This window comes from Manacus candei, unplaced genomic scaffold (genome assembly GCF_025592945.1).
Source record: "Manacus candei isolate 608988 ecotype Guabito, Panama unplaced genomic scaffold, ASM2559294v1 h1tg000040l, whole genome shotgun sequence".
NCBI lineage: Eukaryota > Metazoa > Chordata > Aves > Passeriformes > Pipridae > Manacus > Manacus candei.
In genome coordinates this window covers 1,964,722-1,992,039 of record NW_026138088.1, presented here as the reverse complement: position 1 = coordinate 1,992,039, position 27,318 = coordinate 1,964,722, and the positions used below count along the sequence as shown (strand labels likewise).

The following is a 27,318-nucleotide window of genomic DNA, read 5'->3' as shown; positions in this document are numbered from 1 at the left end:
TACGAATGTATGGTTGTAAATCCACCCCTACACACCCTCCTTTCTTTTCCCTTACAACTGTTAACTCTCAGCAGAGGGAAAGTTACCCTTCCAGTGCTCTCTGATTTCTTTTCCAGAGTCGGAAGGACAAAGAGAGACCTAAACAGAAGCACAAAAAGCGGCCGGAGTCTCCTCCCAGCAGCCTCCCCCCGGCCCCGGTGCCCGTCACCACCGACAAGGTACCACCCCTGGCACCCCTGGCACGGGATGTTTGGGGGGGTGGGATGGGGAGAACCACCCTGGCCGTGGCAGGGCAGGGCAGGGGAGCTCAGGAAGGGCTTTTGTCCGTTGGTGTTGGTTCCCCACCCCGTCACGTTCCCGCTCTCGACGCCCACCTTGGGAATTTTCCAGGCAGCTCTCCTGGTTTCTGTCAGCACTGACGACACAATCACGGAGTGAACCCCCCCCCCCAGGGGTTGGGCTGGAAGTGCCAGCCTGGTTTGCAGCAGATGTGCAGACCTGAAGCTCTCACAGAATAGATGAATGTCCAAGGTTTGGCCTTTGCTGCTGCTCACGTTGTGAACAGTCCGGGCAGGTGGGACAGCGAGGCAGGGCCTGGGGAGGGGTGTTACCCTTTATTAGACTTGCATTTTATATTTGTCCTGGTTTATTCCCCTAATTTCCCTTATTAGGGAAAAAAGGAGACAACCTCAGGAGCACACAAGCTCTTCCAAGTGCTTCCAGGAGGCAGCTTTTCCATGTGAGCAGTGGGAGCTTGGCTTCTTAGCTCCTCCATTTCGGGAAGACTCAGGCAGAGGGGCACAGTGTGGGGGCCTGTTCTGCTCCTGAGGTGTAGAGAGAGTCCAGTTCCCTGCTGGGAAGGTGTCACCTGAGTGAGTTTGTCCTCTCCATGCCCAGGGGGGGCACGGTCAGGGTATCCCTGGGATTCCCTGCTGCTGACATGGGCTCACCCCCGGCTGTAAATCGGGACAGCCCTGGGATTTCTGTCACTCCTGACAGCCCCAAATCCTGGGGAGCAGCCCAGGCACAGCTGAGCTTGCACACAGCAAGGTGAAGGGTCAGGGAACAAGAGGGGTCACTCCAGTCCTTGGACCTTTGGAGCTGAACTGGGGAGTGGGAATGGGAATTAATGCAGCTCCTTAGCAGGGCTCTTTGGTGTAAATGAGGAGGGCAAGGGCCAGGCTCCTGCTGGAACAAATAAACCTGTCCTTTTGGGGAAAGGGACACAAAGGAACGTCCCTTTGTGCACAGAAATGCTGCTTGGAAAGGCTTGGGTGTCCTTTCCGTGGCAGGACTGGCTGGTGGGAAGGAGAATTCCCAGGCTGGCAGTGTCTGGCTGTGTGGGAAGCACTGCAGGGACAGGCTGGGAGGTGAAAGCACAGGGGCTTGGGGTTAGGACTGGAGAGGATTTGTGTGAGGCCGAGGAGGGGATGTAGGTCAGAGCTGCCCTGGCAAGGCTGGGAGCAGCAGAAAGTTCCAGCAGAGCAACCTCTGAGCTCTGCTCCTGCTTTCCCTGCTCCAGAGAGCCCCTGATTTCCCGGGGGGGGTGTGAGGGCAGCTCAGCTCTGGCTCTTGGGAGCAGTGGATTCACCCGGTTAACGGAGCTGACAGGACCTGATGGCCTGAGAAGATTATTTTCAAGCTGAGCTGAAACCCAAAACCTGCCTCTTGGCCAGGGAGAGCAGTTGTCAGACAATCACCCACTGTCTCCTCCACAGTCCTGCCAGCCCTTTATAAACACGGAGGGAAGGGTGTAATTCAGTTTTACAGGCAGCTTTCAACTCCCTGCAAGCTGAAATTGGGGAGATCCTGATTGCTGTGGCTGTGCTGGAGCTGACAAGGGTTTAGTGTTTCCCCAGGGATTTATTATTAACCCTCGGAATGGAGAGTGTATTTTACTTTTTTGTACATTTTTTTTTTGTGCCTAGATCCCAAACTTTTGCTCAGACTCTGTTGCCAATCACTCCAGATCGAATTTGATCCTAAATTTAAGAGCCTGTTACCACCCTGAACAGCCCCCTTGGAGGGGAAGGGGGTTGTGTGAGGCTTTCTGGATTGTTCCACCAGTGCAACGTTGCACAGGAGAATAGAAAACCTTGAGGCACAGCAAGGTGGCTTGTCCAGACTGACAGAGAGCAGGGTTAGGTGGGATATTGGGAAGAAATTCCTGCCTGGGAGGGTGGGGAGGCCCTGGCACAGGTTGCCCAGAGAAGCTGTGGCTGCCCCAGCCCTGGAAGTGTCCAAGGACAGGGCTTGGAGCAACCTGGGATGGTGGAAGGTGTCCCTGCCCAGGGGGTGGGACTGGATGGGCTTTAATGTCCCTTCCAACCCAACCCATTCCACGATTCTGTGGTGTTGTGGAAGAAGGTTGTGAGTGGCTCAGACCCAGAGATGGTGCAGGTGGTGGCAGGAATTCCTGCCCCTGCCCCTGTGATCCTCCCAGCTGAGGGGCTGCTGCAGTTCCTCATCCACACCCTCCCTCCTTCCCCTCGCCAGCACTTTAATCCAGGGCAAAGCCTCTCCGTGTTTCCCACACATCCCCAGCCTCCCCCAGCCCTTCTGTGTTCCAGCAGTGCCTCCCCGAGGAGCTGCTCCTGCCAATCCAGAGGCACAGGGATGCTCTGATTCCCCATAAATAGATTACCCAGGGAGGAGCTCGGGAGCTGCTCGTGGCACAGGGGGGGGATGAGGGAGCAGGGACAGCCCCTGAGGACAGCAGGGATGGGGGCAGCAGGGATAGGGACAGCCCCTGGGGGACAGCAGGGATGGGGACAGCCCTTGGGGGACAGCAGGGATGGGGACAGCCCCTGGGGGATGGCAGGGATGGGGACAGCCCCTGGGGGATGGCAGGATGGGGACAACAGGGATGGGGACAGCCCCTGGGGGACAACAGGGATGGGGCAGGAGGTGTGTGCCCACCTCTGCTGGGCCCTCCAGGTGCCCCTATCCCACCTCTCCCAGTCTCAGACAGGAGTTTCCCCATCAGTCTGTCACCCCCCAGCCGGGGCAGCAGGTTTTTGGGGTGACATTTTTCACGTGGTTGCTTTAAACAGACCTTTCTAAACGTGGCTCCTGCCTCCTCCTCTCACTTCCTCGGTGGTTCCCTGCATTTTTTCCTGCCCCCACACCCCTGTGCAGCACATGGAATGCTGGTGGTTCTGCACACACACAGATCAGAGATTCCCACCCCCTGGAGAAAAGCTGATCCAGGGATTGAAGGCTCTGTTTGTGCTCAGGGATCCAGCCCTGAGCTGCAGAATCCCCTTCGTTAGGGGGCAGGACTGCAGCCCTCGTTACTGTAATTAATACTGGGGTGATGGCAGCAGCCCCCTCCCCTGCAGCCCAGGCTGTGTTGTGCTTGGCAGCCCACGTGTGTCTTCTGGAAGGTTCTGCAGCTCCACAGAGCTCGCAGGGACAGCACTCGAGGCACAGGGAGGGGAAGGGCTTGGTGTGGTTGCACTTTGTCCCGCAGTGGTTGGGCTCTTCCCCAAATTCAGGCTCTGCTGGGAAGGGCCCTTTGTGGGGAGGAGGGTTTGTGGTAGGACCCTGCAGACCCATCTGCTGTGACCTGCTTGGCAAACAATCTCTGGGATGGAGCTTGGCAGGAGGTGGGAAAATCCTGCCCCGAAGTGTCTGGGATCTCTCAGGGAGGTCTTTGGGGTCAGGTCAGCCCCACACGTGAGTGTGTCCACACCCCACCTTCAGCTCAGCCCCTCTTTGCCCTCTTTTTTCTTTCCCTTAATTTTGCAATTAAGATTTATTTCCCAGCTCAGCTTTCCCCCTTCCCCCCTTGCATTCATCCCTCCCTTGCCCTCCCTGCGCTCCCCTCCTGACCCTCCGGATTTGGAACAAGTCTCCTCTTGTGGTTTCCCCCTCCTGCACCTTGTGCTGAGCTCCAAACCAGCGAATTTTGGGAAGGAGAACCATCCCATTCCTGTGACTCCAAGAGCAACCTTCCCACAGCCCCCAGAGCCCGCTCCCCTTTCCCTTCCCCAGGCACATGTGGAAAGGCGGAAAGATTTTCATGCTCCCTCTGAGCTCATAAATCAAGGAGGTTTAATCTCCTACATCCAGGAGTCTGTGATGAGAAAATACAGATTCCCCCTCCTCCTCCTCCTCCTCTCCCCCCTCCCACCCCCCAATTTCCACCACTCCCTTCCTCCTGTCTTTCATATTCCCGGCACATCTGGTGTGTGTTATCCTGCCAGCTGTTGCATTGTGCAGAGTGATTAAACCATGTGGGAGGAACCAGAGGGATAGATTTTTATCTGGGCATTCATGAGTCTGCATTTACAAGCCCCTTTTTCCTCCAGCTCTCCCCAGGAAGAGGTCAGCTGGAGCCAGGGATGGCAGGAAGGGATTTGTGCTTCTCCCTTGCCTTCCCAGTAAGGAATGGGAAGGTGTTTTCACTGATGCCCAGGTGTTTTGGGCTGCAGCCATCACAGTAGAGCCATATTTATAATACTGATTGGTTGCAGTGACACCTAAAAGAAGTGATCTTTGAACACTTAGGCTTGGCTTGGAACTGATTTGAAGGGGAAGGTTTCACATCCCAGAGTGAGCACCCCAGGGAAGCCGGTTTTCCCTCCGTCCCCCTCTCCCCCTGCTGAACTCCCACACTTCTCTCTCTCATCCCAAGCTCCTGGATTTCCCAGCATCTGGCCAACCCCTTCATCCCCCTTGCTTCCCTGTCTCCTGCAGGCTTATCTGGGGTTTGGGGAGCATCTGTTGCTGCGTGGTCAGACGCTGCTCTGAGGGCGTCACCGGGGGAATAATTTACTGCCGGAGGTTTGGGAAGGCCTGGGCTGGCTCTGGGAAACTCCTGTGACAGCACAAGGATGAGCAAGTTCCCCCAGGTGGAATGACTGTGCTGAGAGCAGCACACCTGAGAGAGGAAGCTGAAATATGTGTTTGAATCCTGGCCAGATTCAGAGTTTACTCGGGCTGGTCGGCGCGGGGAGTCTCCGCTGCCCGTGCCCTGATTGCAGTGCCCTCTTTAATTTCCTGCACTTCCATGGGATGAGGGTAATCCCTGGGGAGTATAAAGCCTGGTGCCAGCAGGCAGCAAGAGAGGGAAATGTTGCCTTTCCCTCCTGAGTAACCTGACCTGGCCAGCCCTGTGTGGGCAGAGGGGGCAATTACTGCTCTGGGGGGAATCTGGCTCGAGTGAGTCCCCCCCGTGTCTGTGCCTTGCCCAGGGCTCCACCAGCCACCATGAGGGGAGCAAGGAGACCTCAGAGGTCGGCAGGTCGGAGGTGAAAGGCAGGAAGTCCTCGAGCCATGGCAGCAGCCACAAGGGGAAGAAGACGGGAAGCGGGAAAAGCTCCGTTGGCTTCAGCTCGGCTTCATCCAGCGGGACCTTCCAGCCTGCAGGTAAGGGGGGAAGGAGGAGAGAGAGGAGTAGAAAGAGGGTGGGGATGAAGGAGAAGGAAGGGGAGAATGGTGGTGATGTTTTGTGTACAAAGAGACCTGTTCACCTGTTCAACCCTTGCCAGTGGCGACCTCTTTAACCCCTTGAAGGGAAAGGGAAAAGTCTGGTTGCTCCCAGCTCCGTGCACAGAGGGAAGAGGGGAGGCAGAGGAGTGCTCCAGCTCCCCTCCTGCACGGGCTCATGAGGAAAACCAGCTCCAGATGTCGGAGGGGAGGGAGGAGGGAAGGGATTCTGTGCTCAGACAATCTGGGCAGCACCTGCCCTCTGCTCCGTAGGTGGTTCAGGCTGCAGTTGTGGTTGAGGAGCACGAGAGGAGAGCCCTGAGCCCACACCTGACAGCCAGGCTCCCCTGAGCCCTGAGGCAGAGCCCTGAGCCCACACCTGACAGCCAGGCTCCCCTGAGCCCTGAGGCAGAGCCCTGCAGGGCTCCCATCTGCTCCGACCTCGCTTGGTTCTTCTCGAGCTGTTGTCACATCCCATCCCCTGGGATGCTCCTGGGGGGATGCAGGGATGGGGGAAAACAGACACCACAGGTGGGGATGAACCTGCTGCTGGTGCTTCCCAGGGAGCATCCAAGGGTTGGGGGGGGGGAGGTCACAGGGATGGCTCAGCTCGGGCACTTTACTGGGAGGAAGGACCTGTGCTGTGCCCCTGTGCTGCTGTCGCCTCGTGGGCTGAGTTCTGCCACCCCCTGCCCCCCCTGTGCCCCCCCAGGTACCTCCTGCAGCAGCTTGCAGTGCTCCCAGGACTTTGTGACCTTCCCCAAGCTCGAGCAGGACGACGAGAAGTACCGGAAACCTGTGTCTTCCTCGTCCTCCTCCCACTGCTCCCCGCTCTACGAGGGCCAGAAGGGCGACGTCTTCGAGCAGAAGGTGATTTTCTCCGGCTTCGGGTCCATCATGCGCTTCTCCACCTCGGCTGTGAGCCAGCAGAGAGCCCGGGATGCCTCCCCCGTGGACTACAAAGCCTCAAATCCCACCAGTGGCCCCTCGGTGGGGACCAGTGGGACCAGTGGGAGCAGCAGCAGCAGCAGCCACAAGCGGATGCCGTCGCTCAGCCTGGAGGAGGGAGAGGTGCTGAAGGAAAAGAAGCACAAGGGTAGCAAGAAGAACAAGCACGGGCCAGGCAGGCCAAAGGGGGGGAAAAGCAAAGAGATTTTGGGGGCCCAGCTGGCTGGGTCCACCTCCACGTCCTCGTCACCCTTCTCCGGGGGCTCCCTCGTGAGCTCCAGCATCGGCAACTCCTCCCGCTCCTTCAGCCACACCGGGAACCTGCCCAGCCTCAGCATGGAGTCCCCGCTGCTGGGCTCAGGTATGTTCCCCCTGGGGCTCCAGGTGTGCTCAGCTGCTGTTCCCAGCCTCTTCTCCTCACGTTTAGCTGCTGTCTGGACCTGACTGCAGAGTCCAGTCCCCTGAATTCCGTCCCTTAAACATCCACCTCTGGGCTCCCCCCGTTCCGTCCTGGCCCTTCATCCTGGAATCTCCTCCGGGTCAGCTGGGGCTGGGGCTGGGGTGCAGGTCTGAGCTGGGGAGGGGGGACGTTCCAAACCCTTTTTGCTCAAGGGCTGCAAAGCCTCAGCCAGCCAGAGCTGAATTTCCAGCTCGATAAAGAGGGATATTCACAGGCCAAACCAGAACAACCACAGTCTGACCCCAAATTAGAGACTCTCCTCAGTGGTTCAAGTTTAACCCCTCTTTTAAAAGCAAAACCTCTCGTCCTCCTCTTACCACATCCACGTCCTTACAGCTGTTCCCAGCCTGAGCTGCCTTCCCCAGCCAGGCCAGGCTGAGGACAGGCAGGAAGGGGTTAAGGCAGCAGCAGAGGAGGGGCTGAGGTTTGACACTGTTCTGGCAGCAGAACTTGTCATCGGTCTATTGTGGGTTGTTTGCAGATGCTCCAATTTAGGTCAGATTGCAGGGGGGGAGGTAGTTTTGTTGTGTTCCAGGAGCCCGGGCCGTTTGTCTGGAGGGAAGGAGCTGCAGGAATCCAGGCAGCTTCCCCAGCCCTAACCTTGGGCCAATTTTTTCTTTTTTTTTTGCCTCTCCCTGGAACAAACAAAGGGATGTTTCAAAGAGGAGGAGGCTGCCAGGCCTCCGTGTTCCCCCTGTTCTTGCTCGTTGCCCTGTTCTGCTCGTTCTCTCCCATTCTTCTCTCGTGCAGAGCTCTTGGCAGGGCTCCCCCTGCTCTGGGCACTGCATTCCTGAGCCCAGGGAAGGCAGACGAGTCCCCTCCCTCGGCAGCAGCTCTCTCCTCTCTCCCTCTTCCCCGTTTTTGTCACGGAAGGGGGCAGGTGTGTGAACTCTTTGAGTCCACTCCCCTCTTCTGCCACCGATTGGTGCCTTGGGTGAGTCTCCCAACGCTGTGCTTTGCCTGTTGGATTGCATCTGGGCAAGGCTGGAAAACTCAGGGACACCTTTGGATAGAGGGGTTGTGTGGGCTGAGACCACCCTGGTGGTGGAATTGCACTGGTGCCACCGAGCCCCAGCCCTGCTGTAAACCAGGCCCTGGAAGGGAGAGGAGGGAATCCTGTCTCTCTAACCCATCTCCCCCTTGCAGGGATCTACACCAGTAACAAGGACCCCATTTCCCACGGGGGTGGGGTGCTCAGGGCTGTGTGCAGCACCCCCCTCTCCTCCAGCCTCCTGGCACACCAGGGCACCTCGTCCCTCCCGCAGCTCAACCGCTCCCCCTTCGCCAGCACCATCCCAGCCTCCTCCTCCTCCGTGTCCACCACGCAGGTAAGGACAGCAGGACCTGCCCAGGGAGAGGGTTGGGCAGAGCCAGGGCCACCTGTGGGCACGGGGGGAGCTGCTTTCCCACCTGGGAACAGCTGCTCTTCCTGCCCTTTGGAGGTGTGGGCGTGGTTTTGTGTCACAAACCCGTGTGGGTCTGGGAGGAACTGGAGCCTAAAAGGACAGGTGGCTTCCCACTGACTGGGAACTTCCCACTGCTCTGGTGGTTGGGTCCTGCCAGCAGTGCCAGCCCTGCCTGCCCAGCTGCACAGGCACCCCGAGGGAGGGCTGGCAGGTCCCGGCTGGGTGGGCTGTGCCAGGACACAGAGCCTCATCAGGAGCTCTCTGAGAGGTGTTTTACAGAGCTTTGCAGTGTTAACACGGCTCCTTCAGGCTCCTGGCTCTGAGGCAGGGCTGGGAAGATCTCAGCTGTCTAGTGAGACTGCCAGGGAGATATTTTTAACACCCTCTCGGGGTTGGAGTCGGGAAGAGATGGAATAACGAAGTTATTTTCCTCCTATGCTTTCGAGAAGTCACTTCTCTGAGCCACATCTCCCCCCTCCCTGCCTGTTGTCCCTGCAGGTGTTCTCACTGGCAGGTTCAACATTCAGCCTCCCTTCCTCACATATCTTTGGAAGCCCCCTCACCTCTGGGCTGTCGATCAACCCCCTCCTGAACCAGTCGGAAAGCAGCCGGGCAGGTACGTGAATCCCAAGGTATGTGAGCCTGGAATTCCCAGGGGGGGGCTCCCTGGAAGAGTGGAGGCAACTCTGGTCGTCTCCAGCTGCCCTCCCTGCCTGCTCCCCCCCTCTGTGTGAGAGCCAGGGGCTGAGAGAGGGGCTCTCCCTGAGCAGGGGGTGCTTGTGTTCCCCTAAAACACATCTGGTGTGCCCCTGGCTGGTGTGTGTCTCCCTGGAAAAGTGCAAGAGTGTCAAGTCCTTCCCTGGAGAACTTGTTGTCTTTTTTTCACACAATGAAAGCCACGATGAGCTTTCCTTGCTCAAAATACCTCGAAAGCTTTTCCTTGGGCTTTGTTTCCTTGGGCTTTGTCTCCTTGGGTTTCTCTCTCTCTCTCACGCTCCGAATTTTCATCTTCCTCTTCTGTTCTGAGTTACTTTCTGCCCTTCCCCTTTGGCTTTGTCCTGAATGCCACAAAACCCACTGGTTTTCCCCTCCCAAACACCAACGTGCCAGCCCTGAATCACTTACAACTGCTCTTTTTTTATTTTTTTTTTCCCCACCGAGGCAAATTCATTTTCCTTGGAGAACTGCCTGGTTAACAAGCAGGAAAACTTGAAGCATCATAAGATTTCCGTACTTTTCTTCCCCCCTCAGACAGAGCAGGGCTGATATCTTTTTTTGGTGATTAAACAAAAGCACCCTCCTGATTTTTCAGCTGTTTAGTTACTGGTGCAACAGCCTCCTGCTCCCCTAACCCAGAAATCTGGGAGCTCAGCTGTGCTGGATGCTGAATCCTGGGAGGTAAAAGCCTGTCTGGTGTCATGCTGAGTGACAAGCACTTGAAAACACAGCCCTCATTAGGGGTGGCTCAGAGTGCTCCAGATAATCCCACACCACTGTTCCCTCATTTGCCTTAACAAGGGGGCATGTGAAGCATGAATGGACACGTGTGTTTTTTCCTCCTGACCTGTGCAAGCCCCTGGAAGGTCCCTCTGTGTGTCCCTGGCAGTGTTTTGTCTGTCTGTCCCTGAGCTGGGAGGGGACAGCACAGCTCAGCCCGTGGGAATCGCTGGGGCTGAGTCAGGAGTGATTCACCCACCTGGAATTAAGGGGTGGAAAGAAGGGGGTGAAAGGAATTACCTTTCCCTCGACCCCGTGCTGTTGTTTTGGCAAGGTGCTGACAGGAGAGGGAAGGAATCACCTGTCAGGGATAATCCTGGAGTCCAGGTCCTGTTCCAGCCCCGGGGCTACTGAAGAGTGAATCATGGAGGCAAAATCCAACATACAAAGTGCTCAAAAAAAACCAACAAAACAACCCCCTGATCCTTAATTTCCTTTTCCAAGATTGCTTTTTTTTTGTTGTTGTTTGTTTGACAGGGATCTCAGAAGCTTCAGGATACTTTTTTTTCCCCCCCCCAATTCCAGGCAGCCTTAAAGAACAGCTCCTGGGTTTTGTCAGGTTTAAGCTCTGTCCATCACTGTCTCCTGCTGGAATTAGTGGCCCAGAGGGCGTTAAGCCAAATTCACTTGCTTTTTTTTTTTCTCCAGGGGGATTAATTAACATGCATTAAACCTCCTGTGTGGGGGCCCTTTTCACTTAAAAGTGTGGTGATGCCTTTAATCCCAAATCGTTTAACAGGATGGTTGTGGAGTTCTGAGTAATCCCACCTTGTCTTTAATTCAGATTCCTGTTCCTGAGAGTGTCTGTGCAGACAGATCCCGTGGAGACAGAGCTTTCACTGCAGCAATAGTTCAGCTTTTCCCCATTTCCATGTGCTGGAGGGAACTGGGGGAACAGAGGGGTTGTTTTCACTGCTGCAGGTTCAAACCACGCTGCCTTTGGCAGTACAGAGAGTCTGATTCTTATCTGAGCTACTGTCTAGTCCTTCCTCCCACGGTTTGTCCTGGTTCCTGCCGTGTTATGATGACAGACCAAACGTTTTTATCTCTTCTGGTTGTCTTCAAGCCTCTTTTCCATGCTGGCTGCCTCGGGAAGGGCTGTCTCTGGGTGATAACTCAGTCATCTCCTGTTCTGGACACATCAGGGTGGTGTTGGCCAGGAGATAATTGAATGTGGAGCCTGGTGCTGCTTCAGAAACCAGAATCATGTGTGTGCAGCCTCCCTGGGCTGCAGCAAACGACGTTACAGGGATGAGCAGGAAGTCAAACCTTCCCCGAATTTTTATTTGGTTGCAAGTTAAAATGGTCTGGGGGAAGCTGCACAGGGTGGGCTGGGGATGTTTGTGTGGAATCATGGAGTGGTTTGGGTTGGAAGGGACCTTAAAGGTCATCCAGTGCCACCCCCTGCCATGGGCAGGGACACCTTCCAGTAGCCCAGGTTGCTCCAAACCCCGTCCAACCTGGCCTTGGGCACCTCCAGGGCTGGGGCAGCCACAGCTTCTCTGGGCAACCTGTGCCAGGGCCTCCCCACCCTTATATTAAAGAATTTCCTCCCAATATCCCATCTAAATCCCCCCTCCTTAAGGCCATTGCCCTTGTCCTGTCACTCCAGACCTGGGTCCAAAGTCCCTCTCCAGCTCTCTTGGAGCCCCTTTAGGCACTGGAAGGTGCTCTCAGGTCTTATACTGGGAGACCAGTGCTGAGTGGCAACTGCTGGTCACCTCCAGAAAGCCCCAGCTCCTACCCAGAAGAATTGTCCAGCTGTAATCAGTGTCCAGAGGGACATTCCCGTGGGGCTGAAGGAGCGAGGATCCCACTCCTACCTGTCTGTGAGGAGCTGCTGAACAACAGCTGTGTTTGCTTGTTCCCAGCCACAGAAAATCCCCCTCTCCGGGCATCCCACTGTAAATCACAGCATTCCCACTGTAAATCACAGCATTCCCACTGTAAATCACAGCGTTCCCTGCAGGAGATTTCCGGGATTCTTGCACATGAGAATCTGTCTGGTGTTGTGTGAAGAAGAGGAGGGGCCCTGAGCCAGCTGGTGTGGGCTGTAGTCACAACATCTGACACGTCCCAGGGCGAGGGGAGCGTGTGTTTATGGGCTGGCAGGCCCTGGGGATGGGAAGCAAATGGCAGATAAATACAGTTCACTCCTGGATTACTCCTTGGATGGGAGAGATCCTGCATGTGGCTCCGTCCTCAGCTTCCTGGGACAGAGGGATGGCTGGGGGGGAGGATTCTGGATACTAAAGCATTTCCCCCCTCTTAACTGAGCACTGCCGAGGTCACAGCTCGAATCCTGGGGTCACTTCTGGGCCCCTCATGACAAGAAGGACATCAAGATGCTGGAGCGTGTCCAGGGAAGGGGATGGAGCTGGGAAGGGGCTGGAGCAGCAGGAGCAGCTGAGGGAGCTGGGGGGGCTCAGCCTGGAGAAAAGGAGGCTCAGGGGGGACCTTCTGGCTCTGCAACCCCCTGACAGGAGGGGGGAGCCGGGAGGGGTCGGGCTCTGCTCCCAGGGAACAAGGGACAGGAGGAGAGGGAACGGCCTCCAGCTGTGCCAGGGGAGGGTCAGGTTGGACATCAGAGGAAAATTTCATCATGGAAAGGTGGTCGGGCCCTGGTCCAGGCTGCCCAGGGCAGTGGTGGAGTCACCAGCCCTGGAAGTGCTCAGAAAACGTGTGGATGTGGCACTTGGGGACACGGTTTGGTGGTGAACGGGTCAGTGCCGGGTTAATGTTTGGGCTCGATGACCTTGGAGGGCTTTTCCAACCTGAACGATTCCGTGAATCCGTTTAAGCTCCTTAGAAAGGAGCTGAGCACCTGGAAACTTTGGAGAACCCCAGCTGGGTTTCAGGAAAGGATCCTGGCTGATCCCGGAGGTCTTTTCCGACATAAACGACACAGACTGATCCTCCAGGATTCCAGGATCGATCCTGGAGTCGGGGGAGGGGAGTGGATCTGCAGTGACACCGGGCAAAGCCGCGCAGGGCTCGGCACAGGATTTATCCATCCCCCCACACCCCCCCGGCAGCTCCGGGAAAACCAGCTCAAGGAAAACCTCCTTCCTCGCCCATGGCGGGGGCAGAGCGGGCCCGGGTGACCTCCCCGGGGTGACCCCCCCGTGCCGGGGGTGCCAGGCGGTGCCAGCGGCCCCTCCCCGGGGGAGGCGGGTCCGGCCCCGCGTTGCGCAGCGCGGGGCTGGCGCTGCCCGGGGCTGATCGGGGCTGATCGATCGGGGCCGTTCGGTGCGGTTCTGTGCGGGCTTGTCCGGGGCTGATCGGGGCTGATCGATCGGGGCCGTTCGGTGCGGTTCTGTGCGGGCTTGTCCGGGGCTGATCGGGGCTGATCGATCGGGGCCGTTCGGTGCGGTTCTGTGCGGGCTTGTCCGGGGCTGATCGGGGCTGATCGATCGGGGCCGTTCGGTGCGGTTCTGTGCGGGCTTGTCCGGGGCTGATCGATCGGGGCCGCTCGGTGCGGTTCTGTCCGGGCGTGTTCGGGACTGATCGGGGCTGATCGATCGGGGCTGATCGATCGGGGCCGCTCGGTGCGGTTCTGACCGGGGTTGTTCGGGACTGATCGGTGCGGTTCTGCCCGGTGCTGCCTGGTCCTGCTCGGTGCTTCTCGGTGCTGCCCGGTGCGGTGCTGCCCGGTGTCTCTCGGTGCCTCTCGGTGTCTCTCGGTCCTGCCAGTGTCTCTTGGTGCCGTTCGGTGTCTCTCCGTCGTGTCCGGTGCTGCCCGGTGTCTGTCGGTGCCGTTCAGTGTCTTTCGGTCGTGCCCAGTGTTTCGGTGCTGCCCGGTGTCTCCCGGTGCCGCTCGGTGTCTCCCGGTGTCTCTCGGTCCTGCCCGGTGTCTCGGTGTCTGTCGGTGTGTCGGTGCTGCCCGGTGTCTGTCGGTGTCTCTCGGTGTGTCTCGGTCCTGCCCGGTGTCTCGGTGTCTCTCGGTGTCTCGGTGCTGTCGGTGTCTCCCGCTTTCTGTCTGTCGGTGTGTCGGTGTCTCCCGGTGTCTCCCGGTGTCTCCCGGTGTCTGTCTGTCGGTGTCTCCCGTCGGTGCTGCTCGGTGCTCCCATCTAGCGGGGACACCCCGGGCACTCGCCGCCGCTCAACACCGGCCCCTTCTGTCCCTCTCCCCGCGCAGAGCCGGACCTGGAGGATTGCAGCTTCGGCTGCCGAGGGACGTCGCCGCAGGAGAGTCTCTCTTCCATGTGAGTGTCCTTCAGGAGTCCTCCCCGCCCGCGGGAGCCCCGGGAAGCCGTGGGATGACACAGCAAGGAAAGGGAGAGAGGCTGGGGAGGAGGAGGAGGAGGAGGCGGCTCCTTCCCTGCTCCTCGGGGCTGGGAAGGATGGGATGGGATGGGATGGGATGGGATATGGTCGGATGAGATGCGATGCACTGGGATGGGAGGGGATGGGGCTGCTTTGCTTTCCTAACACAAGCCAGGACTAACAGGAACGCGGGGCTCACCTGGAGTGGAGCAGAGGAGGCTGAGGCGGAGGTGGGGGGGATGCAGCCACTCCCAGCATGAGGCACAGGAGCTGTGGGAGCAGGGAGTGGAGGAGGATGGAGCAGGGAAGCCTCTCTGACACCCCCCAACCCTCGCCCAGGTCCCCCATCAGCAGCCTGCCGACCCTGTTCGACCAGACCGTGTCCTGCAGCAGCAGTGGGCAGCTGGAGAATGTTCCCCAGGCCACCCCCAACATCGAGCAGCTCCTGGAGAAGCAGGGCAACGGGGAAGCCGGAGTGAACAGTGAGTCACTGAGAGAGGAGAGGTCCTTGTGTGTGTTTGTGTGGGAGCCAGCTGGGATTTTGCCCGCAGGCAGCGGAGCCGGGCGGGGGACAAAGCACCAGTGTGTGCCATGGGGGAGTAGCTGCCAGTGGGACTGGGGGTTGGGGCCAGTCTCCTCCCGGAGTGGGGTCTGACTGTGGATCCTGTGATCCCCTTCTCCTCTTCCCTCCGTCCCCCTTCTCTCCCCTGCCCCCTTCCCTCCCCTGCAGTTGTAGAAATGCTCAAGGCCCTGCACTCGCTGCAGAAGGAGAACCAGCGGCTGCAGGAGCAGATCATGACTCTGACGGCCAAGAAGGAGCGTTTGCAGCTCCTCAACGTCCAGCTCTCCGTCCCCTTCCCCGTGGTGACCAGCAGCAACGGCCCCGGCAGCCAGGCCCAGTACATCCTGCCTCCCAACGGTGAGGGGACAGGGGGACACCCCCCCTGTGCCCCGGGGTGGGCAGGGGGGTCACGGTGGGGGGGTCTGACCCGTTTAAACGCTGTCCCTGGCTGTCAGGCTCCAGCCCTGACTCTGCACCCTCACTTCTTTCCCCCCTCCAGTCTGCAACAACGATTCCCTGAGCATCAGCAAGAGCCCCCCGTGCAAGAACAGCTTTGGGATTGAGAACTCCCTCTCCACTTCCTCTGAGGTAACACGGCCCCTGCACCCGCCAGCCAGCTGGGAAGGGGCTCAGGGAGGGAGTAGGGCAGTCCCAGGACTCTGACTTGGTAGCCAGCTCCTAAAGCCTCGTAGCCCAGGCTCAGAATCAGGAATTCTTTCCCCGGCGTGCCCGTTCTTCATCTCAGTGCTCAGGTCTGAGTAGAGTAGCTGAGACTGGGAGCGTGAGGTGAGAATGCTTCCAGGTTATCCTGGAGATCCAGCCAAAGCATGTCTGAGTTCTGGGACCCCTCTGACCTGCACTTGCAGTCACAGTTCCCCCCCTTCCCACCTCCAGCTCCCGCCCTCGGAGCTGAGCCGACCTCTGGCAGCCGCCCCAGTCCGATGCTCTTGTGTCCGTTTCTCCCCCAGGACCCTCACTCAGGGTGTCCCAGCAGGAGCAGCTCCTCCCTGTCCTTCCACAGCACCCCTCCGCCCCTGCCCATGCTGCAGCAGAGTCCTGCCTCGCTCCCCCTGCCCGGGGTGCAGCAGGTGAACGGCCTGGCCCGGGTGGCCGGCGGCGGGCTGGGGGGAGGCACCAGTGCCAGCCACAGCCTCTCCACGGTGCCCATGGTGGACGGCCTGATGGGGACCCTGGCAGGAGGCCAGCAGATGCCCATCAACGGGATCCTGGGGAACCTGAACGGAGCCCAGCCCGCCCAGCCCGCCAGCGCGCCGACGCAGGGGCCGGGCGGGCCCCCGGCCCTGCAGCTCTCCACCAGCCTGAGCAGGTGAGGACGGGGGGCTCGGGGGCACGGCCCTGCCCTCTCCAGCAGCAGTTTAGCTCCGGGAGGGAGGGAGGGACGAGCCCTGTGCACGCAGGAACCCAGAGGGGCCGCGCTGACGTTCCCTGCCCTGCTCCCCTCGCAGCATTCCCAGCCTGAGTCCCCTGACGGAGCAGCAGCGGCACGTCCTGCACCAGCACGAGCAGCAGCTCCAGCAGCTCCAGCAGCTCCTGACTTCCCAGCCCCTTAATCCGGTGAGTGCTGAGCTGTCCAGTGGGAAAACCTCACAGCAGAGGGCAAAACTTCGGGCTGCCTCCTTCCCCTGAGTGCCCTGCCCACGGGGGTGCCGAGCTGGGTGCCTTTTCCCGGCTCCTGGATGCTGTGGATGGAATGAGGAGTGAAGCTTTAGGCAGGAAGGTGCAGCACCTCCCCAGGAGGGGAGAGCTGGGGTTTGAACCGTTCTCTTTGTACGAAGGGAAAAAATCTAATCTGGGTTTCCCACGTCCTGAGGGGGGTGAGAAGGTGGGAACTTCTGAGCCACCCTAAAATCGGGGGGGGGGAGTAAAATGCGTTGAGCTCTTACCTCCTCCAACCATCCTTGGGTGCAAATCGTGTCTGATCCTGCTGCTGGGGGGGCTGGGCTCTGGGCTCCCAGGTGTGCTGAGGCCCACGGGAGGTGAGGAGCACTCTTGAGGACGCTGTTTGGGGTTAGAAGGAGGTAAACACCAAATTGCTCTAGTCCTGAGGCAGGTGATCCGTGTCTGGGCGCATTTACCCGGAGAACTGGAAATGCCAGCGGGACTCTGCAGGTGGCTGAGGATTTTGGGGTCAGGAAAAGGACCAGGCAGCTGCTCTGAGGCTCCTTGGCTCTGTGCCTGCACCCTCGGGGGTCAAACAGCAGCCCTGTGGTGGGAAGGGCTGCGTGGAGAGGTGGCAGACTGGGTGTAAAACCAGTCAGTGCCCTGCAGAGACCTCCCTGCCCTGGGTGGAGCCGCCCAGGAGTGCCACCAGCTGCCATCAATGGAGCTGTGCTCTGCTCCTTTCTGTCTCCCTGGAACCTGGCCCGTTGCTCTGGATGGGTTTCTGGGTCAGGCTATTTATATCCCGGGAAAAGCAAGTTTCAGAGGGCCTGTCTGTGGAGCAGCTGATGTCACTGTGTCATCAGCTGCACCCCCGTGGGGGCACAACAGTGTCAGCCCTCAGCCTGCTGCACTGGTCGATGGTTGCCATAGCAATTCCTGCAGTTTGGATTTGCATTGGATTCCTGCTGGATTTGAGGGCGTCCCTCTGGATGCAGGTGAGGTGTGACCCTCGTCCCCCCCACTCAGGTCCTGGTCACCTGCACCCCCCCTGTGGGTCAGGGCTGAGCTGGGAATTGGGATGAGCCGGGGGAGGAAATTAGGAGCCAGTCTGGAAATTCAGGGTTGTGAAGGCCACGGACTTAAAATCCCTGGGTTGATGGATTGGGAATTGCTGAGTGGATTTGTGTGCCTGCAGGTGTCTGGGTGAGGGTTCACTAATCCTGTGTGTCGGGAAACAGCGGGGTTGGAAAGGTCAGAGGCACAGGCTGTTAATGAACACAAGGCAGACTGATCCTCTCTCTCCCTGTAGAGATGGGATCAAGGGGACTTTCTCCCTGTCTCCAGTAGCATTGCCTGGGATAGAGTGTGTCATGGAATCACTGAGGTTGGAAAAGGCCTCCAAGATCGAGTCCAAACATCAACCAAATCCCAACTGAATCCCACTTAACCATATCCTAGTGACACCTCTGCTTGCTTTTTGGACACTTCCAGGGATGGTGACTCCACCACTTCCCTGGGCAGCCCTGTTCCACTGCTTAACCCCTCTCCCAGCAAAGAAATTTCCCCTGATACCCCCCCTGAACCTCCCCTGGCACAGCTCGAGGTGCCCCGAGCGCTCTGTCCCCGCCGTGACTCGTCTCCCTGCCCCTTGCCCGCAGGAGCAGCAGGCCCTGGTGTTCCAGATGATGCAGCAGATCCAGCAGAAGCGGGAGCTGCAGCGGCTGCAGATGAGCAGCTCGTCCCAGCTGTCCATGAGCTCCCTCCTGGCCGCCACCTCGGCCCCCGCCCTGATGACCTCGGCCCCCCAACCGCCCCCCAGCACCAGCTCCCTCCTGGCCTCCCTGTCCCCGCAGCAGCTCAACCCTGGCAGTGCCCTGCTGGCCCCCCAGGCCACCCCACCGCTCAGCACTCCTGGGAACAGCCTCCTGGCCTCGGGGACGGGCCTCCCACCCGTCCTGACAGCACAGCCCAACCCCTTCCTCAACCTGCAGGCTGATGGCAACACCCCCAAAGGAACGGTGCGTATGCTGTTGGCTCTCCCCTGACCCCCAGGGCCCTGGGCAGGCACACCTGTGCTCCAGGTTATTTGGGGGAGCCCGCAGGGAGCAGGGCCGGGATGCTCCTTGGCTTTGCTGCATCCCTGATCCCACATCCCAGGGCTCCCTGGCAGGCCCAGGGGCTCCCAAGGGGTCCTTACCTGTGTGTGCAGACACACGGCTGACCCAGGCAGGGACAGGGTTTGGCTCCCTTCTCCCCAGGATTTGGATGGGATGAGGTGCCCCAGGCAGGGACAGGCCGTGGGTTTGGCTCCCTTCTCCCCAGGATTTGGATGGGATGAGGTGCCCCGGGCAGGGCTGGCCCCGCAGAGCCTGGTGAGGGTACACGAAGGTGGCTCCATGTTGACCCCCAGGGGTTAGGAGGAGTCTTGCACCCCGGAGGAGAGGTGGAGAGGCTTCCAACCTCTCTGTGAACAGCCCTGTGCCAGGACACCCGTGCCCAGGGGCTGGTGGGGCGACACTTCCACCTCCTCCATCCCTCCCCTCTACCTGTGCCTGTACCCAGGAGGTCCAGCCTTGGCTGGAGACATTTAGGAGCCACAGGCCAGGGCTGAGGGGCCAGCTGGGCCTGAACCAGGCAGAGGGAACCCTGGGGCTGCCGTGTCTCTTGGTTTTGGAGGAGCCTGAGAGGTGCCAGCGAGCAGGGCCGGGCGTGCAGCACATCAGGGCTCTCTGATTCCTGTCTCCTCTCATACCTGTCTCCTCTGCGTCTCTTTCTGTTTGTTTTTTTTTGTTTTGTTTTTGTTTTTTTTTTAAAGAACATGAATGAAAAGGGAGCTCCTCTTACCCAGGACAAGGGCTAAGCTCCCCCCCCCCTGACCCCGAAAAAACCAGCAGCCAACTCCTCTGCCCAGGGGAACGTGGCTTTCCCACAGCCAACCTTGACACTGTTAGAGCAATGAGCACAAGGCTTCCGAGGAGCATTCCCTGCGCTGGGCCACGCCAAGAGGTGCTTTTGGGAAGACAGGACGTCTGTGGCCGAGCCCTGGTGTCGTGAGGAGTGAAGGTGGGGAGGGGTTTCCCTGTGTGGAGGAGGGAATTCCAGGAATTCCACCGGATCCTGCCCGACCTCCTCCGCCTGTGTGTAACCCCCAGGATGAGCTTCCCGGGCATTCCTGGGGGTGGGAGCCCCCCCTGTGCCAAGCCTGAGGAACCTGGCAGTGCCCACGGAGGCAGCACTGGATGGGACAGCACCTGGCAGTGCCCACGGAGGCAGCACTGGATGGGACAGAACCTGGCAGTGCCCACGGAGGCAGCACTGGATGGGACAGCGCTGGGAAGGGGCGTGGTGGCCGTGCCCAGGTGGGGACGTTGGGAAGAATTCCTGGAGCTGGGATTTCTCACCCGCTGGGCTCTTCCCTGTGTAGCCCCGACAGCTCAGCTGGAGCCAAATCCAGCCTGGAAAGACACAAGTGGGAGTGGTGGATGAGGAGTGGAGCTGGGGACAGGGGGAAGGCCACCTGCTCCTTGGAAGGACATTGCCACGCCTGCCCTGCCAGCTGCTGTGGGGTCGGTGCTGCCTCACCTGAAAAGCACATTCCTGCTCTGGGCCGCCTCTTCCCTTCCAGGATTCCCAGAGGAGAACAGTTCAGTGTGCAAAAGGGGCTGGAGCCGGGATTTATCCAACGCCAGAAGGTGCATTTGGGCCTGGAGGTGGATTCCTGGACCTGAGCTCAGAGATCAAAATGTGTTTGGGGAAGAGAGTCCCAAATCCCATCCCTGTTCTTCCCTACCCACCACGGATCACTCCAGTCTGGCAAAAACCGTGTTCTTCCACTGGTCCTGGGCTCTTGGGAAAAGGGGATCTCCAAGGAATGGGACAGTGACCAGGATCCTGAGCCGGGACATCGGACCCTTCGTCATCCTCCACCTTCTGACCTTAATTCCATCTTGCAGCCCGGAACCTCAGCCAGGAATGGGCTTCCTCTGAGCTTGGATGGATGGAGGGATGGATGGAGGGATGGAAGGATGGATGGATGGAAGGATGGATGGATGGATGGACAGGTGGGGCAGCTCTGGGGAAGGGGAACCCCTACGTCAAACGTACCAATGCCCCTTCTTTTCCTCGTGCCCTGGGTAACTCCAGAGCTCCTGGGGGCAGGCAGGGAAGGCTCCAGCTGACAAAAAAAAAAAAAACAAACTCTGAGGGTCTTAAAAACCAAGTTGTTGGACCTTAATGACATTTTTCAGCACATTCCCACTGCCTTTAAAACTAGTTTGCACTATTCAAATCTGTCAGCAGTGGGGCTGTGCTGATGTACTAGAAAAGCTTGTCCTAGGCAAAACTCATCTGCTAAATATCTTTCTTCCATTTTTTATTTTATTTTATTTTTATTTTTATTTTATGTTATTTTATTTGGTTGTTTGGAAGATTGTCACCACGATGGTCGAATTAAGGCTAAAAAAAAGGAGAGAGAAAACCTTTCTGCTCTCAGCCTGCAGTTCTGTGAACTGGGCAGAGTGCTGCTGTCTGCCCAGAAATATATATATATATAATATATATATATATATATATATATATATAATTTTTTTATATATATATATAAAGAAAAGCTAATGTTTTAACAAGGTTAAGAAGCTATTGGGAAGGTGGAGATGGCAGCTAAAAGTGGAAAAAAAAAAAGCAGGAAAAAAAAAAAGCCTCCCTTCCTGGCAGGCCCTGCAGCACAGACCTGGAGGCTCTCGCTGGCACATCCCTGTCCCCAGACACCTCCCGAGGGCCAAGGTGAGCTGTGCCACCTCCCCCCACCTGCCACCTCCAAACTGGGACTGAGATCTTTCAGTCCTACCCAAGCATTTTGGCTCCCTGGCCCCCCAAAATCGCTCTGGCACAATTGTGTCCTTGCACTTTTTAAACTCCTTTTTGATTTTTTTTTCTCTTGTTTCCCCCCTCCTCCCCCCTCAGCTGTGTCGTTCCCCCTCCTTGGCAACCCCCAGAGGTGCCACCCAAAATCCCTGGCACGGGGACCCCCTGCTCAGTGCAGGAGCTGTTTTTTGAAGCTCCCCTGGCTCAGGTGAGCTGTAAAAACCTCAGGTCTCACCTGGCTGCCCCCTCCCATGTGAGGAATCTCGGGCTTGAAAGCAGCTGCTACAGAGAGCAAATATATTCAGCAAATTAGGGCTAAAATGCTAAATTTCGGGGCTGCCCCCTCAGCCCTGAAGTGCCTGGTTTTGTGTGGTGGCTGCACACACACACAGAGCTGGAGCTGCCATCCCTCAGATCCTTGGGATTTGGGAGCAGACGTTCCTCAGCACTGGTTTGGGCGAGCAGGAGTGTCAGCCTGGGCTCTGCCACCTCCCTTTGTCCAAGGAGGGGGAGGATTTTTATTTCATTTCTCCCTTTTTGTTACTCCGAGATCCCAAATTCCCGTTGCCACGTTGTTGCCCACGTGGTGCTCGTCACCTCCAGCCCGAGATAAAACCCCAAGGCCCCGAGGTCGTGCCCAGACTTGGTCAGATTCTTCCAAAATTCAGCCACATTCCACCCCCTGGAATCAGAAACGTGCCAGGACCGGGGAGAGAGGGATGGGAAGGAGGGAAGGCTTTTGGGATCAATCCCCTGTGCAGCCAGTTGTGGTACAATGCACTGATCTCCCAAAACACCCAGAATCCCTGCTGGAATCCCCCCAGATTTGGGATTTATCCCACTGGGCAACAGCAGGAGACACACAGGGGGTCAGTGAGAGGCACTTATTGAGTGAGGAGGCTGAGAGGTGCTGGCTGGGGCTCTGCACCACTCCTGGGAGGATATTTGGGAACCCAGGCATTGGAAGAGGTTGGAAATCAAGGAATTGGGTGGGTTTTTTTTTTTAGGCAGGCTCACTGTTAAATCAGGGAGGGCTGAGCTGTGCAGCATCCCTCACCCCTGCTCAGTGGTGGCAGCAATTGGAATATGATCCCCCCCAATTGGAATATGTTCCTGGGACAGGGTGGGATGAGTTGGGAGAAGGCGAGGGGGATAAGAGACATTAAGCACTTACACACATCTCTCCAGCACCTTCCAAAGGCTCCCAATCCCTGGGAACTGTCACCTCAACCTGTCCCAGAGCCAAAAGTCCCTTTGGCAGCTTGAGGGGAGAGAGGAGGGGAGAAGGGGGGCACTGCTGGAAGGTCGCCAGTTGTATCCCTGTGAAAAAAAAAAAGAGGGAGAGAAGGAGAAAGGAAAAAGAAAAGCTAAAGATTATCTGTGTTTCAGTTGCACTGGGGTACGTTTCTTTACCCGTTTTGATGCTGATGTCTCATTTAGTATGTTGCATGTGTCTTTTTTTTTGGATTTGTTTTTGGGGTTTTTTTAATTAAATAAAAGAGAAAAATGTGTATATTTTTGGCAATTTAAGGTAATGTAGCTAAGATATATTTTTTTCACGCTGCTTGACTGTTCTTTATTATAATAAATAATATTAATATTAATATCAAAGAGTTTTTTAATGCAAAAAAGGGCAAATTTAAGTGAGAATAGGGGCTGTGGGATGAATTCCCTGAAAGGTGCCGGGTCCTGTTTTCCACAGGGAATGTGTGGCAGCATCAGGAGCAAGGGATGCTCTCGGGATGCAGGAGTGGGATCCCCGGGAGGGTTCACTTTGGGAATGAGAGGAGACCAGGGCGAGGGAGGAGCAGTTGATGGAAAGGTTTCCTCCCCAAAAAACCAGGGATAACCCACAGTGAGGGCCCAAAACCACTCGCTGACCTCACGAGCATCCAGCAGCTCCCCAGTCCTCCCCTCTCCCAAGGGTTTGTTCCTTGGAAGCACCAAAGCCAAGGTGCCCCCCGTTCTCCCGGGGGAAGCTGAGGCACGGGGAGGGCTCGGGAGCCGGGGATCCTGATCCTTCTTGCCCGGGAAAGGGACCGGGATCAGGATCGAGGATCGGGATCGGGGACTGGGTTTGGGCACCGACACCGCGTAAAAAGGATCGGGCACCGGGAGCGGGCACCGGGACCGCGCAGTGGGATCGGGCATCGTGACTGGGACCGGGATCGGGAGCAGGGATCGGGAACCGGGATCAGCAGTGGAACTAGGATCGGGGAGTGGGATCAGACACTGGCACCGGGATCGGGGCACCGGGATCAGGGAGTGGGATCAGACACTGGCAGCGGGATCGGGGCACCGGGATCAGGGAGTGGGATCAGACACTGGCAGCGGGATCGGGGCACGGGGATCGGGCATCAGGGCAGGAGCTGGGATCGGGTACTGGGACCGCGCACCGGGAGGGGCAGTTGTATTGGGCACCGGGAGCATCACCGGGACCAGCACCGGCACCATCACTGGGACCATCAGCTGCAGCAGCACCGGGACCATCACCAGCAGCATCACCAGGAACATCACCGGGACCAGCACCGGGACCAGCACCGGCAGCAGCACCAGGAGCATCACTGGGACCATCACCGGCAGCATCACCAGGAACATCACCGGGACCATCACCGGGACCATCACCGGGACCATCACCGGCAGCAGCCGCGGACCCGCGCCCCGTGGAACGTTCCCGCCCCGAGCCCGGCGCTCCCGCCGAGCCCGCCCGGCCCGAACCTTCCGGCGACGCGGGAGGAGGAGCCGCCGGGGGAGGTGACCGGGACCGGGGTGGGGTGAGCCCGGAAAGGCGAGCGGGACCGGGGTGCGGTGAGCCCGGCAAGGTGACCGGCACCATGCTCCGGCTCGGCTCGGCCGCGCTCGGGGCTCTGCTGGGAGCGCTCCGGGGCCGGGGCCCCTTCTCCTCCCGCTCCGCGACCCCCCCGCAGCCCGCGATCGCCGCCAAGGAGCCCTTCCCGGTGGAGCTGAAGGCGGGCAAGAAGTACGCGTGGTGCTCGTGCGGGCACAGCAAGAGACAGGTCGGGCCGGGGGGACCGGGGGGGCTCGGGGGGGCTCGGGGAAATCCGGAGGGTCCGGGTCATGGGGGGCTCCGGAGGGTCCGGGTCGTGGGGGGGCTCCGGAGGGTCCGGGTATTGGGGGGCTCCGGAGGGTCCGGGTCATGGGGGGCTCGGGGAAATCCGGAGGGTCTGGGTCATGGGGGGCTCCGGAGGGTCCGGGTATTGGGGGGTTCCGGGGGGTCCGGGGGGCTCCGGGATGACGGCGGGCTCCGTGAGCGGGGGGGTCTGGAGGGGCCGGGGAGGTCCGGGGGGCTCCGGGCTATGGGGGGCTCCGGGGGGGCTCCGCGAGCTGGGGGTGGTCCAGGGACTCCGGGGGGGGGGGGTCCGGGGGCTCTGCTCCTTCCACTTGGGATGTGCGGGGATGCCGATGGGGTCAGGGCGGGACTAACCCCAAAGGGACCCCGCCTTCCCCCCCCGGTCCCGGACTGGGGTTTTTAGGGGGCACGAGGCGCTGTTCCCTCCCCGGCTTCTCCCACCGCCCCCCAGTTCCCGAGGGATGCGCTGCCCGTGGGTGGGATGGGGGGGGTCGCGGCCCCCCTGTGTCTCACACACGCCGCGGGGAAGCAGCCGGGCACCCCCAGACCCCCCCCTTTACCCCCTGCCCGTCTGTCCGCAGCCCTTCTGCGACGGCTCCCACGGGAAGGCGGCCCCGGGGATGTCCCCGCTGCGCTTCACCCCCCGGGAGGACGGGCCCGCCTGGCTCTGCGGCTGCAAACGCACCCAAAACCCCCCCTACTGCGACGGCACCCACAACGGGGAGGAGGTGCAGGGGGCCCCCCTGCCCCCCCGGCCCTGACGTGGAGCCCACGGGAGCTCGGGACCACCGGGATGCACTCGGGACCACCGGGATGTGCGTCCCACTCGAGGGCACGGAGGGAGGGGGGAGATGCTGAGCCCCCACCCCGATTAAATCTGAATTATTGAGGAGCTGCAGCGAAGCAGCAGCAGCTGGGAAAGAAGGAATCCTGTGGACAGTGGGGTTTTTCAGGAGCGGTTTTGCGCTGCCAGAGCTGTGGGTGCCCGTCAGGATGTGGGATGGAGGGGCCTGTGGGATTTGGGATGGAGAGGCCTGTGTGTTCTGGGATGGAGGGACCTGTGGGATCTGGGGCGGAGGGACCCATGGGATTTCTTATGGAGGGACCTGTGTGATTTGGGATGGTCAGACCCGTGGGGTTTGGGATGGAAGGACCCACAGGATTTGGGATGGAGGGACGCATGGGATGCAGGACAGAGGGACTTTTGGGATTGGGGATGGAGGGACCTGTGGAATTTGGGATGGGGTGGCTTGTGGGATGCAGGACAAAGAAACCTGTGTGATTTGGGACAGAGGGACCTGCAGGATGCAGGGCAGAGGGACCTGTGAGATTTGGGACAGAGAGACCCGTGGGATTTGGGACTGAGGGACCGGTGGGATTTGGGACAGAGGCACCAGGAGCTGCCCCTGTGCAGGCGGGAAGGCCAGTCTGCAGCATTTATTACATTTACAAAGCTGTATCCATACAAATGTGTAACCAAGAACAATACCTGGACACCGGGCTATCTTACAGGACATTAAAACGCCGTACAGGATGCAAACACACAGAGCCATGGGGTTTGTACCACAGAGGGAAAACCAAGACCAGACCACCCCCTCCCGAGCCCCACACGAACCCCAGCCCGAGGCAGCCGCCTCCCACAGTCCAGCCTGGCCTATTTACAAGGAGAAAAGGGGTGTCAAAGTCGAGACAAACGGAGCCCCCCCCCAAAACCTGGAGCCCCCCGACCCAGCCCCAGCCCAGGGGGTGGGGACAGGAGACAAAAGTGGCCCCGTGGGGACCCTTCCCGGGGCCTCCCCAGCGCCTGGGGCTGTGCTATAGCCAAGTCCGTGCCGGGGGAGCAGCACTGCCCAAAAACAACAGTCCCAAATCAAGAGCTACAGTAACAACATCCCGCGTTTTCCCGACCCTCGGGAGTCGGGGCCGTCCCTACAATTCCACCTTCCTTTGGTTCTCACCGTGCCGGGGGGGCCGTCGGGCGCTGCAGGCACTTGCTATAATTGTTTTGTGTCCTTCATCCCCCTCCCCGGCGAGGACAGGAGAGGAACCCTCGGGATCTGCATCCCCCGGGGCTCGTGTGCTTTTTTTCTGTCCGTGTGGGAAGTTGGTCCCTTCCCTTCCCTCGGGGCCGCTCCACTCCCGCCCTAAGCACGGCAGGACCTTCCCACACTCGCCCCTCACCGAAGCCTCCTGGCTAAAGGCACTGTAAGTCTGCTTTTTTGTATTTTATTTTATTAAAAACCCAATGCGAGGGCAGGAGGAGAGGGTGGGAAGGACGGTGGGGAGGGGGGGGAGACCAAAAAATAAACGCTTGGAAATGAGTGCCCTGGGGGGGGGGAGGTCCCCACACCCTCCTGGATTTGAAACCCCCAACCATTTGGATGCCCCCAAATCTCCCGGAGCTGTTGGCACCCCCAGGGAGGAGAAAATATCCCCAAAGGGTTGTCCTCCAACCCCCAGTGCCAGCAAGCTGCGAGCAGAGATAATTCTTAAGCTGGGAAATAAAACCCCGAAAGAGAGAACTTACTGTGCAAGGAGGGGAAGTGTCTTTGCAAAGCAAAGAGGCTTTACCTGCCCAGAGCCTGAAACACAGGGGACTGTGTGTCCAGAGAACACAGGGGAAGCAAAGAAAGAGCCAAACTCACGCGTGGCAAAGCTGGGGGTGGTGGGACACCTGGACCAGGGGGCAGCTGCGGGCACCAGGTACGCCTAAAATCCCCAATTAAACACAAAAATGCAAAAAAATCCCCAAAAAAACCAAAAAACCCTACAGCACAGTGAGGCTGAGGGGCAGTTTTTGGCTTCTGTGCTTGGCCCCTTACCTGTGCTTGGCCCTTACCTGTGCAGCCAGGAGTCCCCACTGAGTCCCCCCGTCTCGCTCCGGGCGGGAGAGAGGAGGAGAGAGGGATGGGGAGGAGAGGGAGAAGCGTTAGAGAGGAAACAGGGAATTGTGGCAGCACCTGCGTGGCTCCCAGCTCCGGCATGCAGCTCCCAGAAGGGGAAACCAAAGTCCACAAACCAGAGAAACGACAAAAAAAACAAACAAAAACAACCAACCAACCAACCAACCAACCGCAAACGAACGAACAAACAGAAAAAAAAAGAGAACATTTAAAAAATACCCACCCACCTTCCTGTGTCTTGTTCTGCGTGTTTTTGTTTTTTGTTT

At 58.7% G+C, this 27,318-nt stretch overlaps 4 protein-coding genes across 6 annotated transcripts in view; 3 read left to right on the top strand and 1 right to left on the bottom strand.

Moving 5' to 3' along the window:
* MLLT6 (MLLT6, PHD finger containing) overlaps window positions 1-22,684 on the top strand; it is a 44,434-nt gene extending 21,750 nt beyond the window's left edge. For both annotated transcript variants that reach the window (XM_051794580.1, XM_051794579.1), the window contains exons 8-20: window positions 117-218; window positions 5,199-5,373; window positions 6,146-6,742; window positions 7,988-8,169; window positions 8,746-8,863; window positions 13,883-13,949; window positions 14,350-14,492; window positions 14,741-14,929; window positions 15,072-15,160; window positions 15,541-15,899; window positions 16,039-16,147; window positions 17,854-18,213; window positions 19,011-22,684. In XM_051794580.1, coding sequence (XP_051650540.1) covers window positions 117-218; window positions 5,199-5,373; window positions 6,146-6,742; window positions 7,988-8,169; window positions 8,746-8,863; window positions 13,883-13,949; window positions 14,350-14,492; window positions 14,741-14,929; window positions 15,072-15,160; window positions 15,541-15,899; window positions 16,039-16,147; window positions 17,854-18,213; window positions 19,011-19,055 — 2,535 coding nt within the window. In that variant the 3' untranslated portion in view covers window positions 19,056-22,684. The remainder of the gene's footprint in view (window positions 1-116; window positions 219-5,198; window positions 5,374-6,145; window positions 6,743-7,987; window positions 8,170-8,745; window positions 8,864-13,882; window positions 13,950-14,349; window positions 14,493-14,740; window positions 14,930-15,071; window positions 15,161-15,540; window positions 15,900-16,038; window positions 16,148-17,853; window positions 18,214-19,010) is intronic.
* Window positions 22,685-23,334: 650 nt separating this feature from the next.
* Window positions 23,335-23,702, bottom strand: LOC127474258 (cyclin-dependent kinase inhibitor 1C-like). The gene is made up of 2 exons (XM_051794808.1): window positions 23,576-23,702; window positions 23,335-23,527 (listed from the first exon to the last, which is right to left on the bottom strand). Exons 1-2 carry the CDS (start codon window positions 23,690-23,692, stop codon window positions 23,363-23,365), a joined length of 282 nt encoding a protein of 93 aa, XP_051650768.1. The 5' UTR covers window positions 23,693-23,702; the 3' UTR covers window positions 23,335-23,362.
* Window positions 23,703-23,797: 95 nt separating this feature from the next.
* Window positions 23,798-27,197, top strand: CISD3 (CDGSH iron sulfur domain 3). Of its 2 annotated transcripts, XR_007905775.1 has the most exons (3): window positions 23,798-24,075; window positions 24,731-24,964; window positions 25,662-27,197. XR_007905775.1 is itself a non-coding variant. In XM_051794807.1 (2 exons), the coding sequence occupies exons 1-2, from the start codon at window positions 23,893-23,895 to the stop codon at window positions 24,908-24,910; spliced, it is 363 nt and encodes a 120-aa protein (XP_051650767.1). In that variant the 5' UTR covers window positions 23,847-23,892; the 3' UTR covers window positions 24,911-25,619. The 2 variants fall into 2 exon arrangements, 1 of the variants encoding a protein (XP_051650767.1); XM_051794807.1 differs by lacking the exon at window positions 25,662-27,197 and having other exon boundaries at window positions 23,847-24,075; window positions 24,731-25,619.
* On the top strand, window positions 25,618-27,197 carry LOC127474253 (serine/arginine repetitive matrix protein 1-like). The gene is made up of 2 exons (XM_051794803.1): window positions 25,618-26,354; window positions 26,759-27,197. The coding sequence occupies exons 1-2, from the start codon at window positions 25,618-25,620 to the stop codon at window positions 26,928-26,930; spliced, it is 909 nt and encodes a 302-aa protein (XP_051650763.1). The 3' UTR covers window positions 26,931-27,197.
* Window positions 27,198-27,318: the final 121 nt, after the last annotated feature.

Bases quoted from the DNA above. Each gene is read 5' to 3' on its own strand.
- LOC127474258 (XM_051794808.1), bottom strand. From the start codon at position 23,692: ATGGTCCCGGTGATGGTCCCGGTGATGGTCCCGGTGATGTTCCTGGTG. The intron at 23,528-23,575 runs GTGATGTTCCTG...GTGCTGCTGCAG, and splicing joins TGGTCCCGGTGCTGGTCCCG to CTGATGGTCCCAGTGATGGT.
- CISD3 (XM_051794807.1), top strand. From the start codon at position 23,893: ATGCTCCGGCTCGGCTCGGCCGCGCTCGGGGCTCTGCTGGGAGCGCTC. The intron at 24,076-24,730 runs GTCGGGCCGGGG...GTCTGTCCGCAG, and splicing joins GCGGGCACAGCAAGAGACAG to CCCTTCTGCGACGGCTCCCA.
- LOC127474253 (XM_051794803.1), top strand. From the start codon at position 25,618: ATGTGTAACCAAGAACAATACCTGGACACCGGGCTATCTTACAGGACA. The intron at 26,355-26,758 runs GTAAGTCTGCTT...CTGTGTGTCCAG, and splicing joins GCCTCCTGGCTAAAGGCACT to AGAACACAGGGGAAGCAAAG.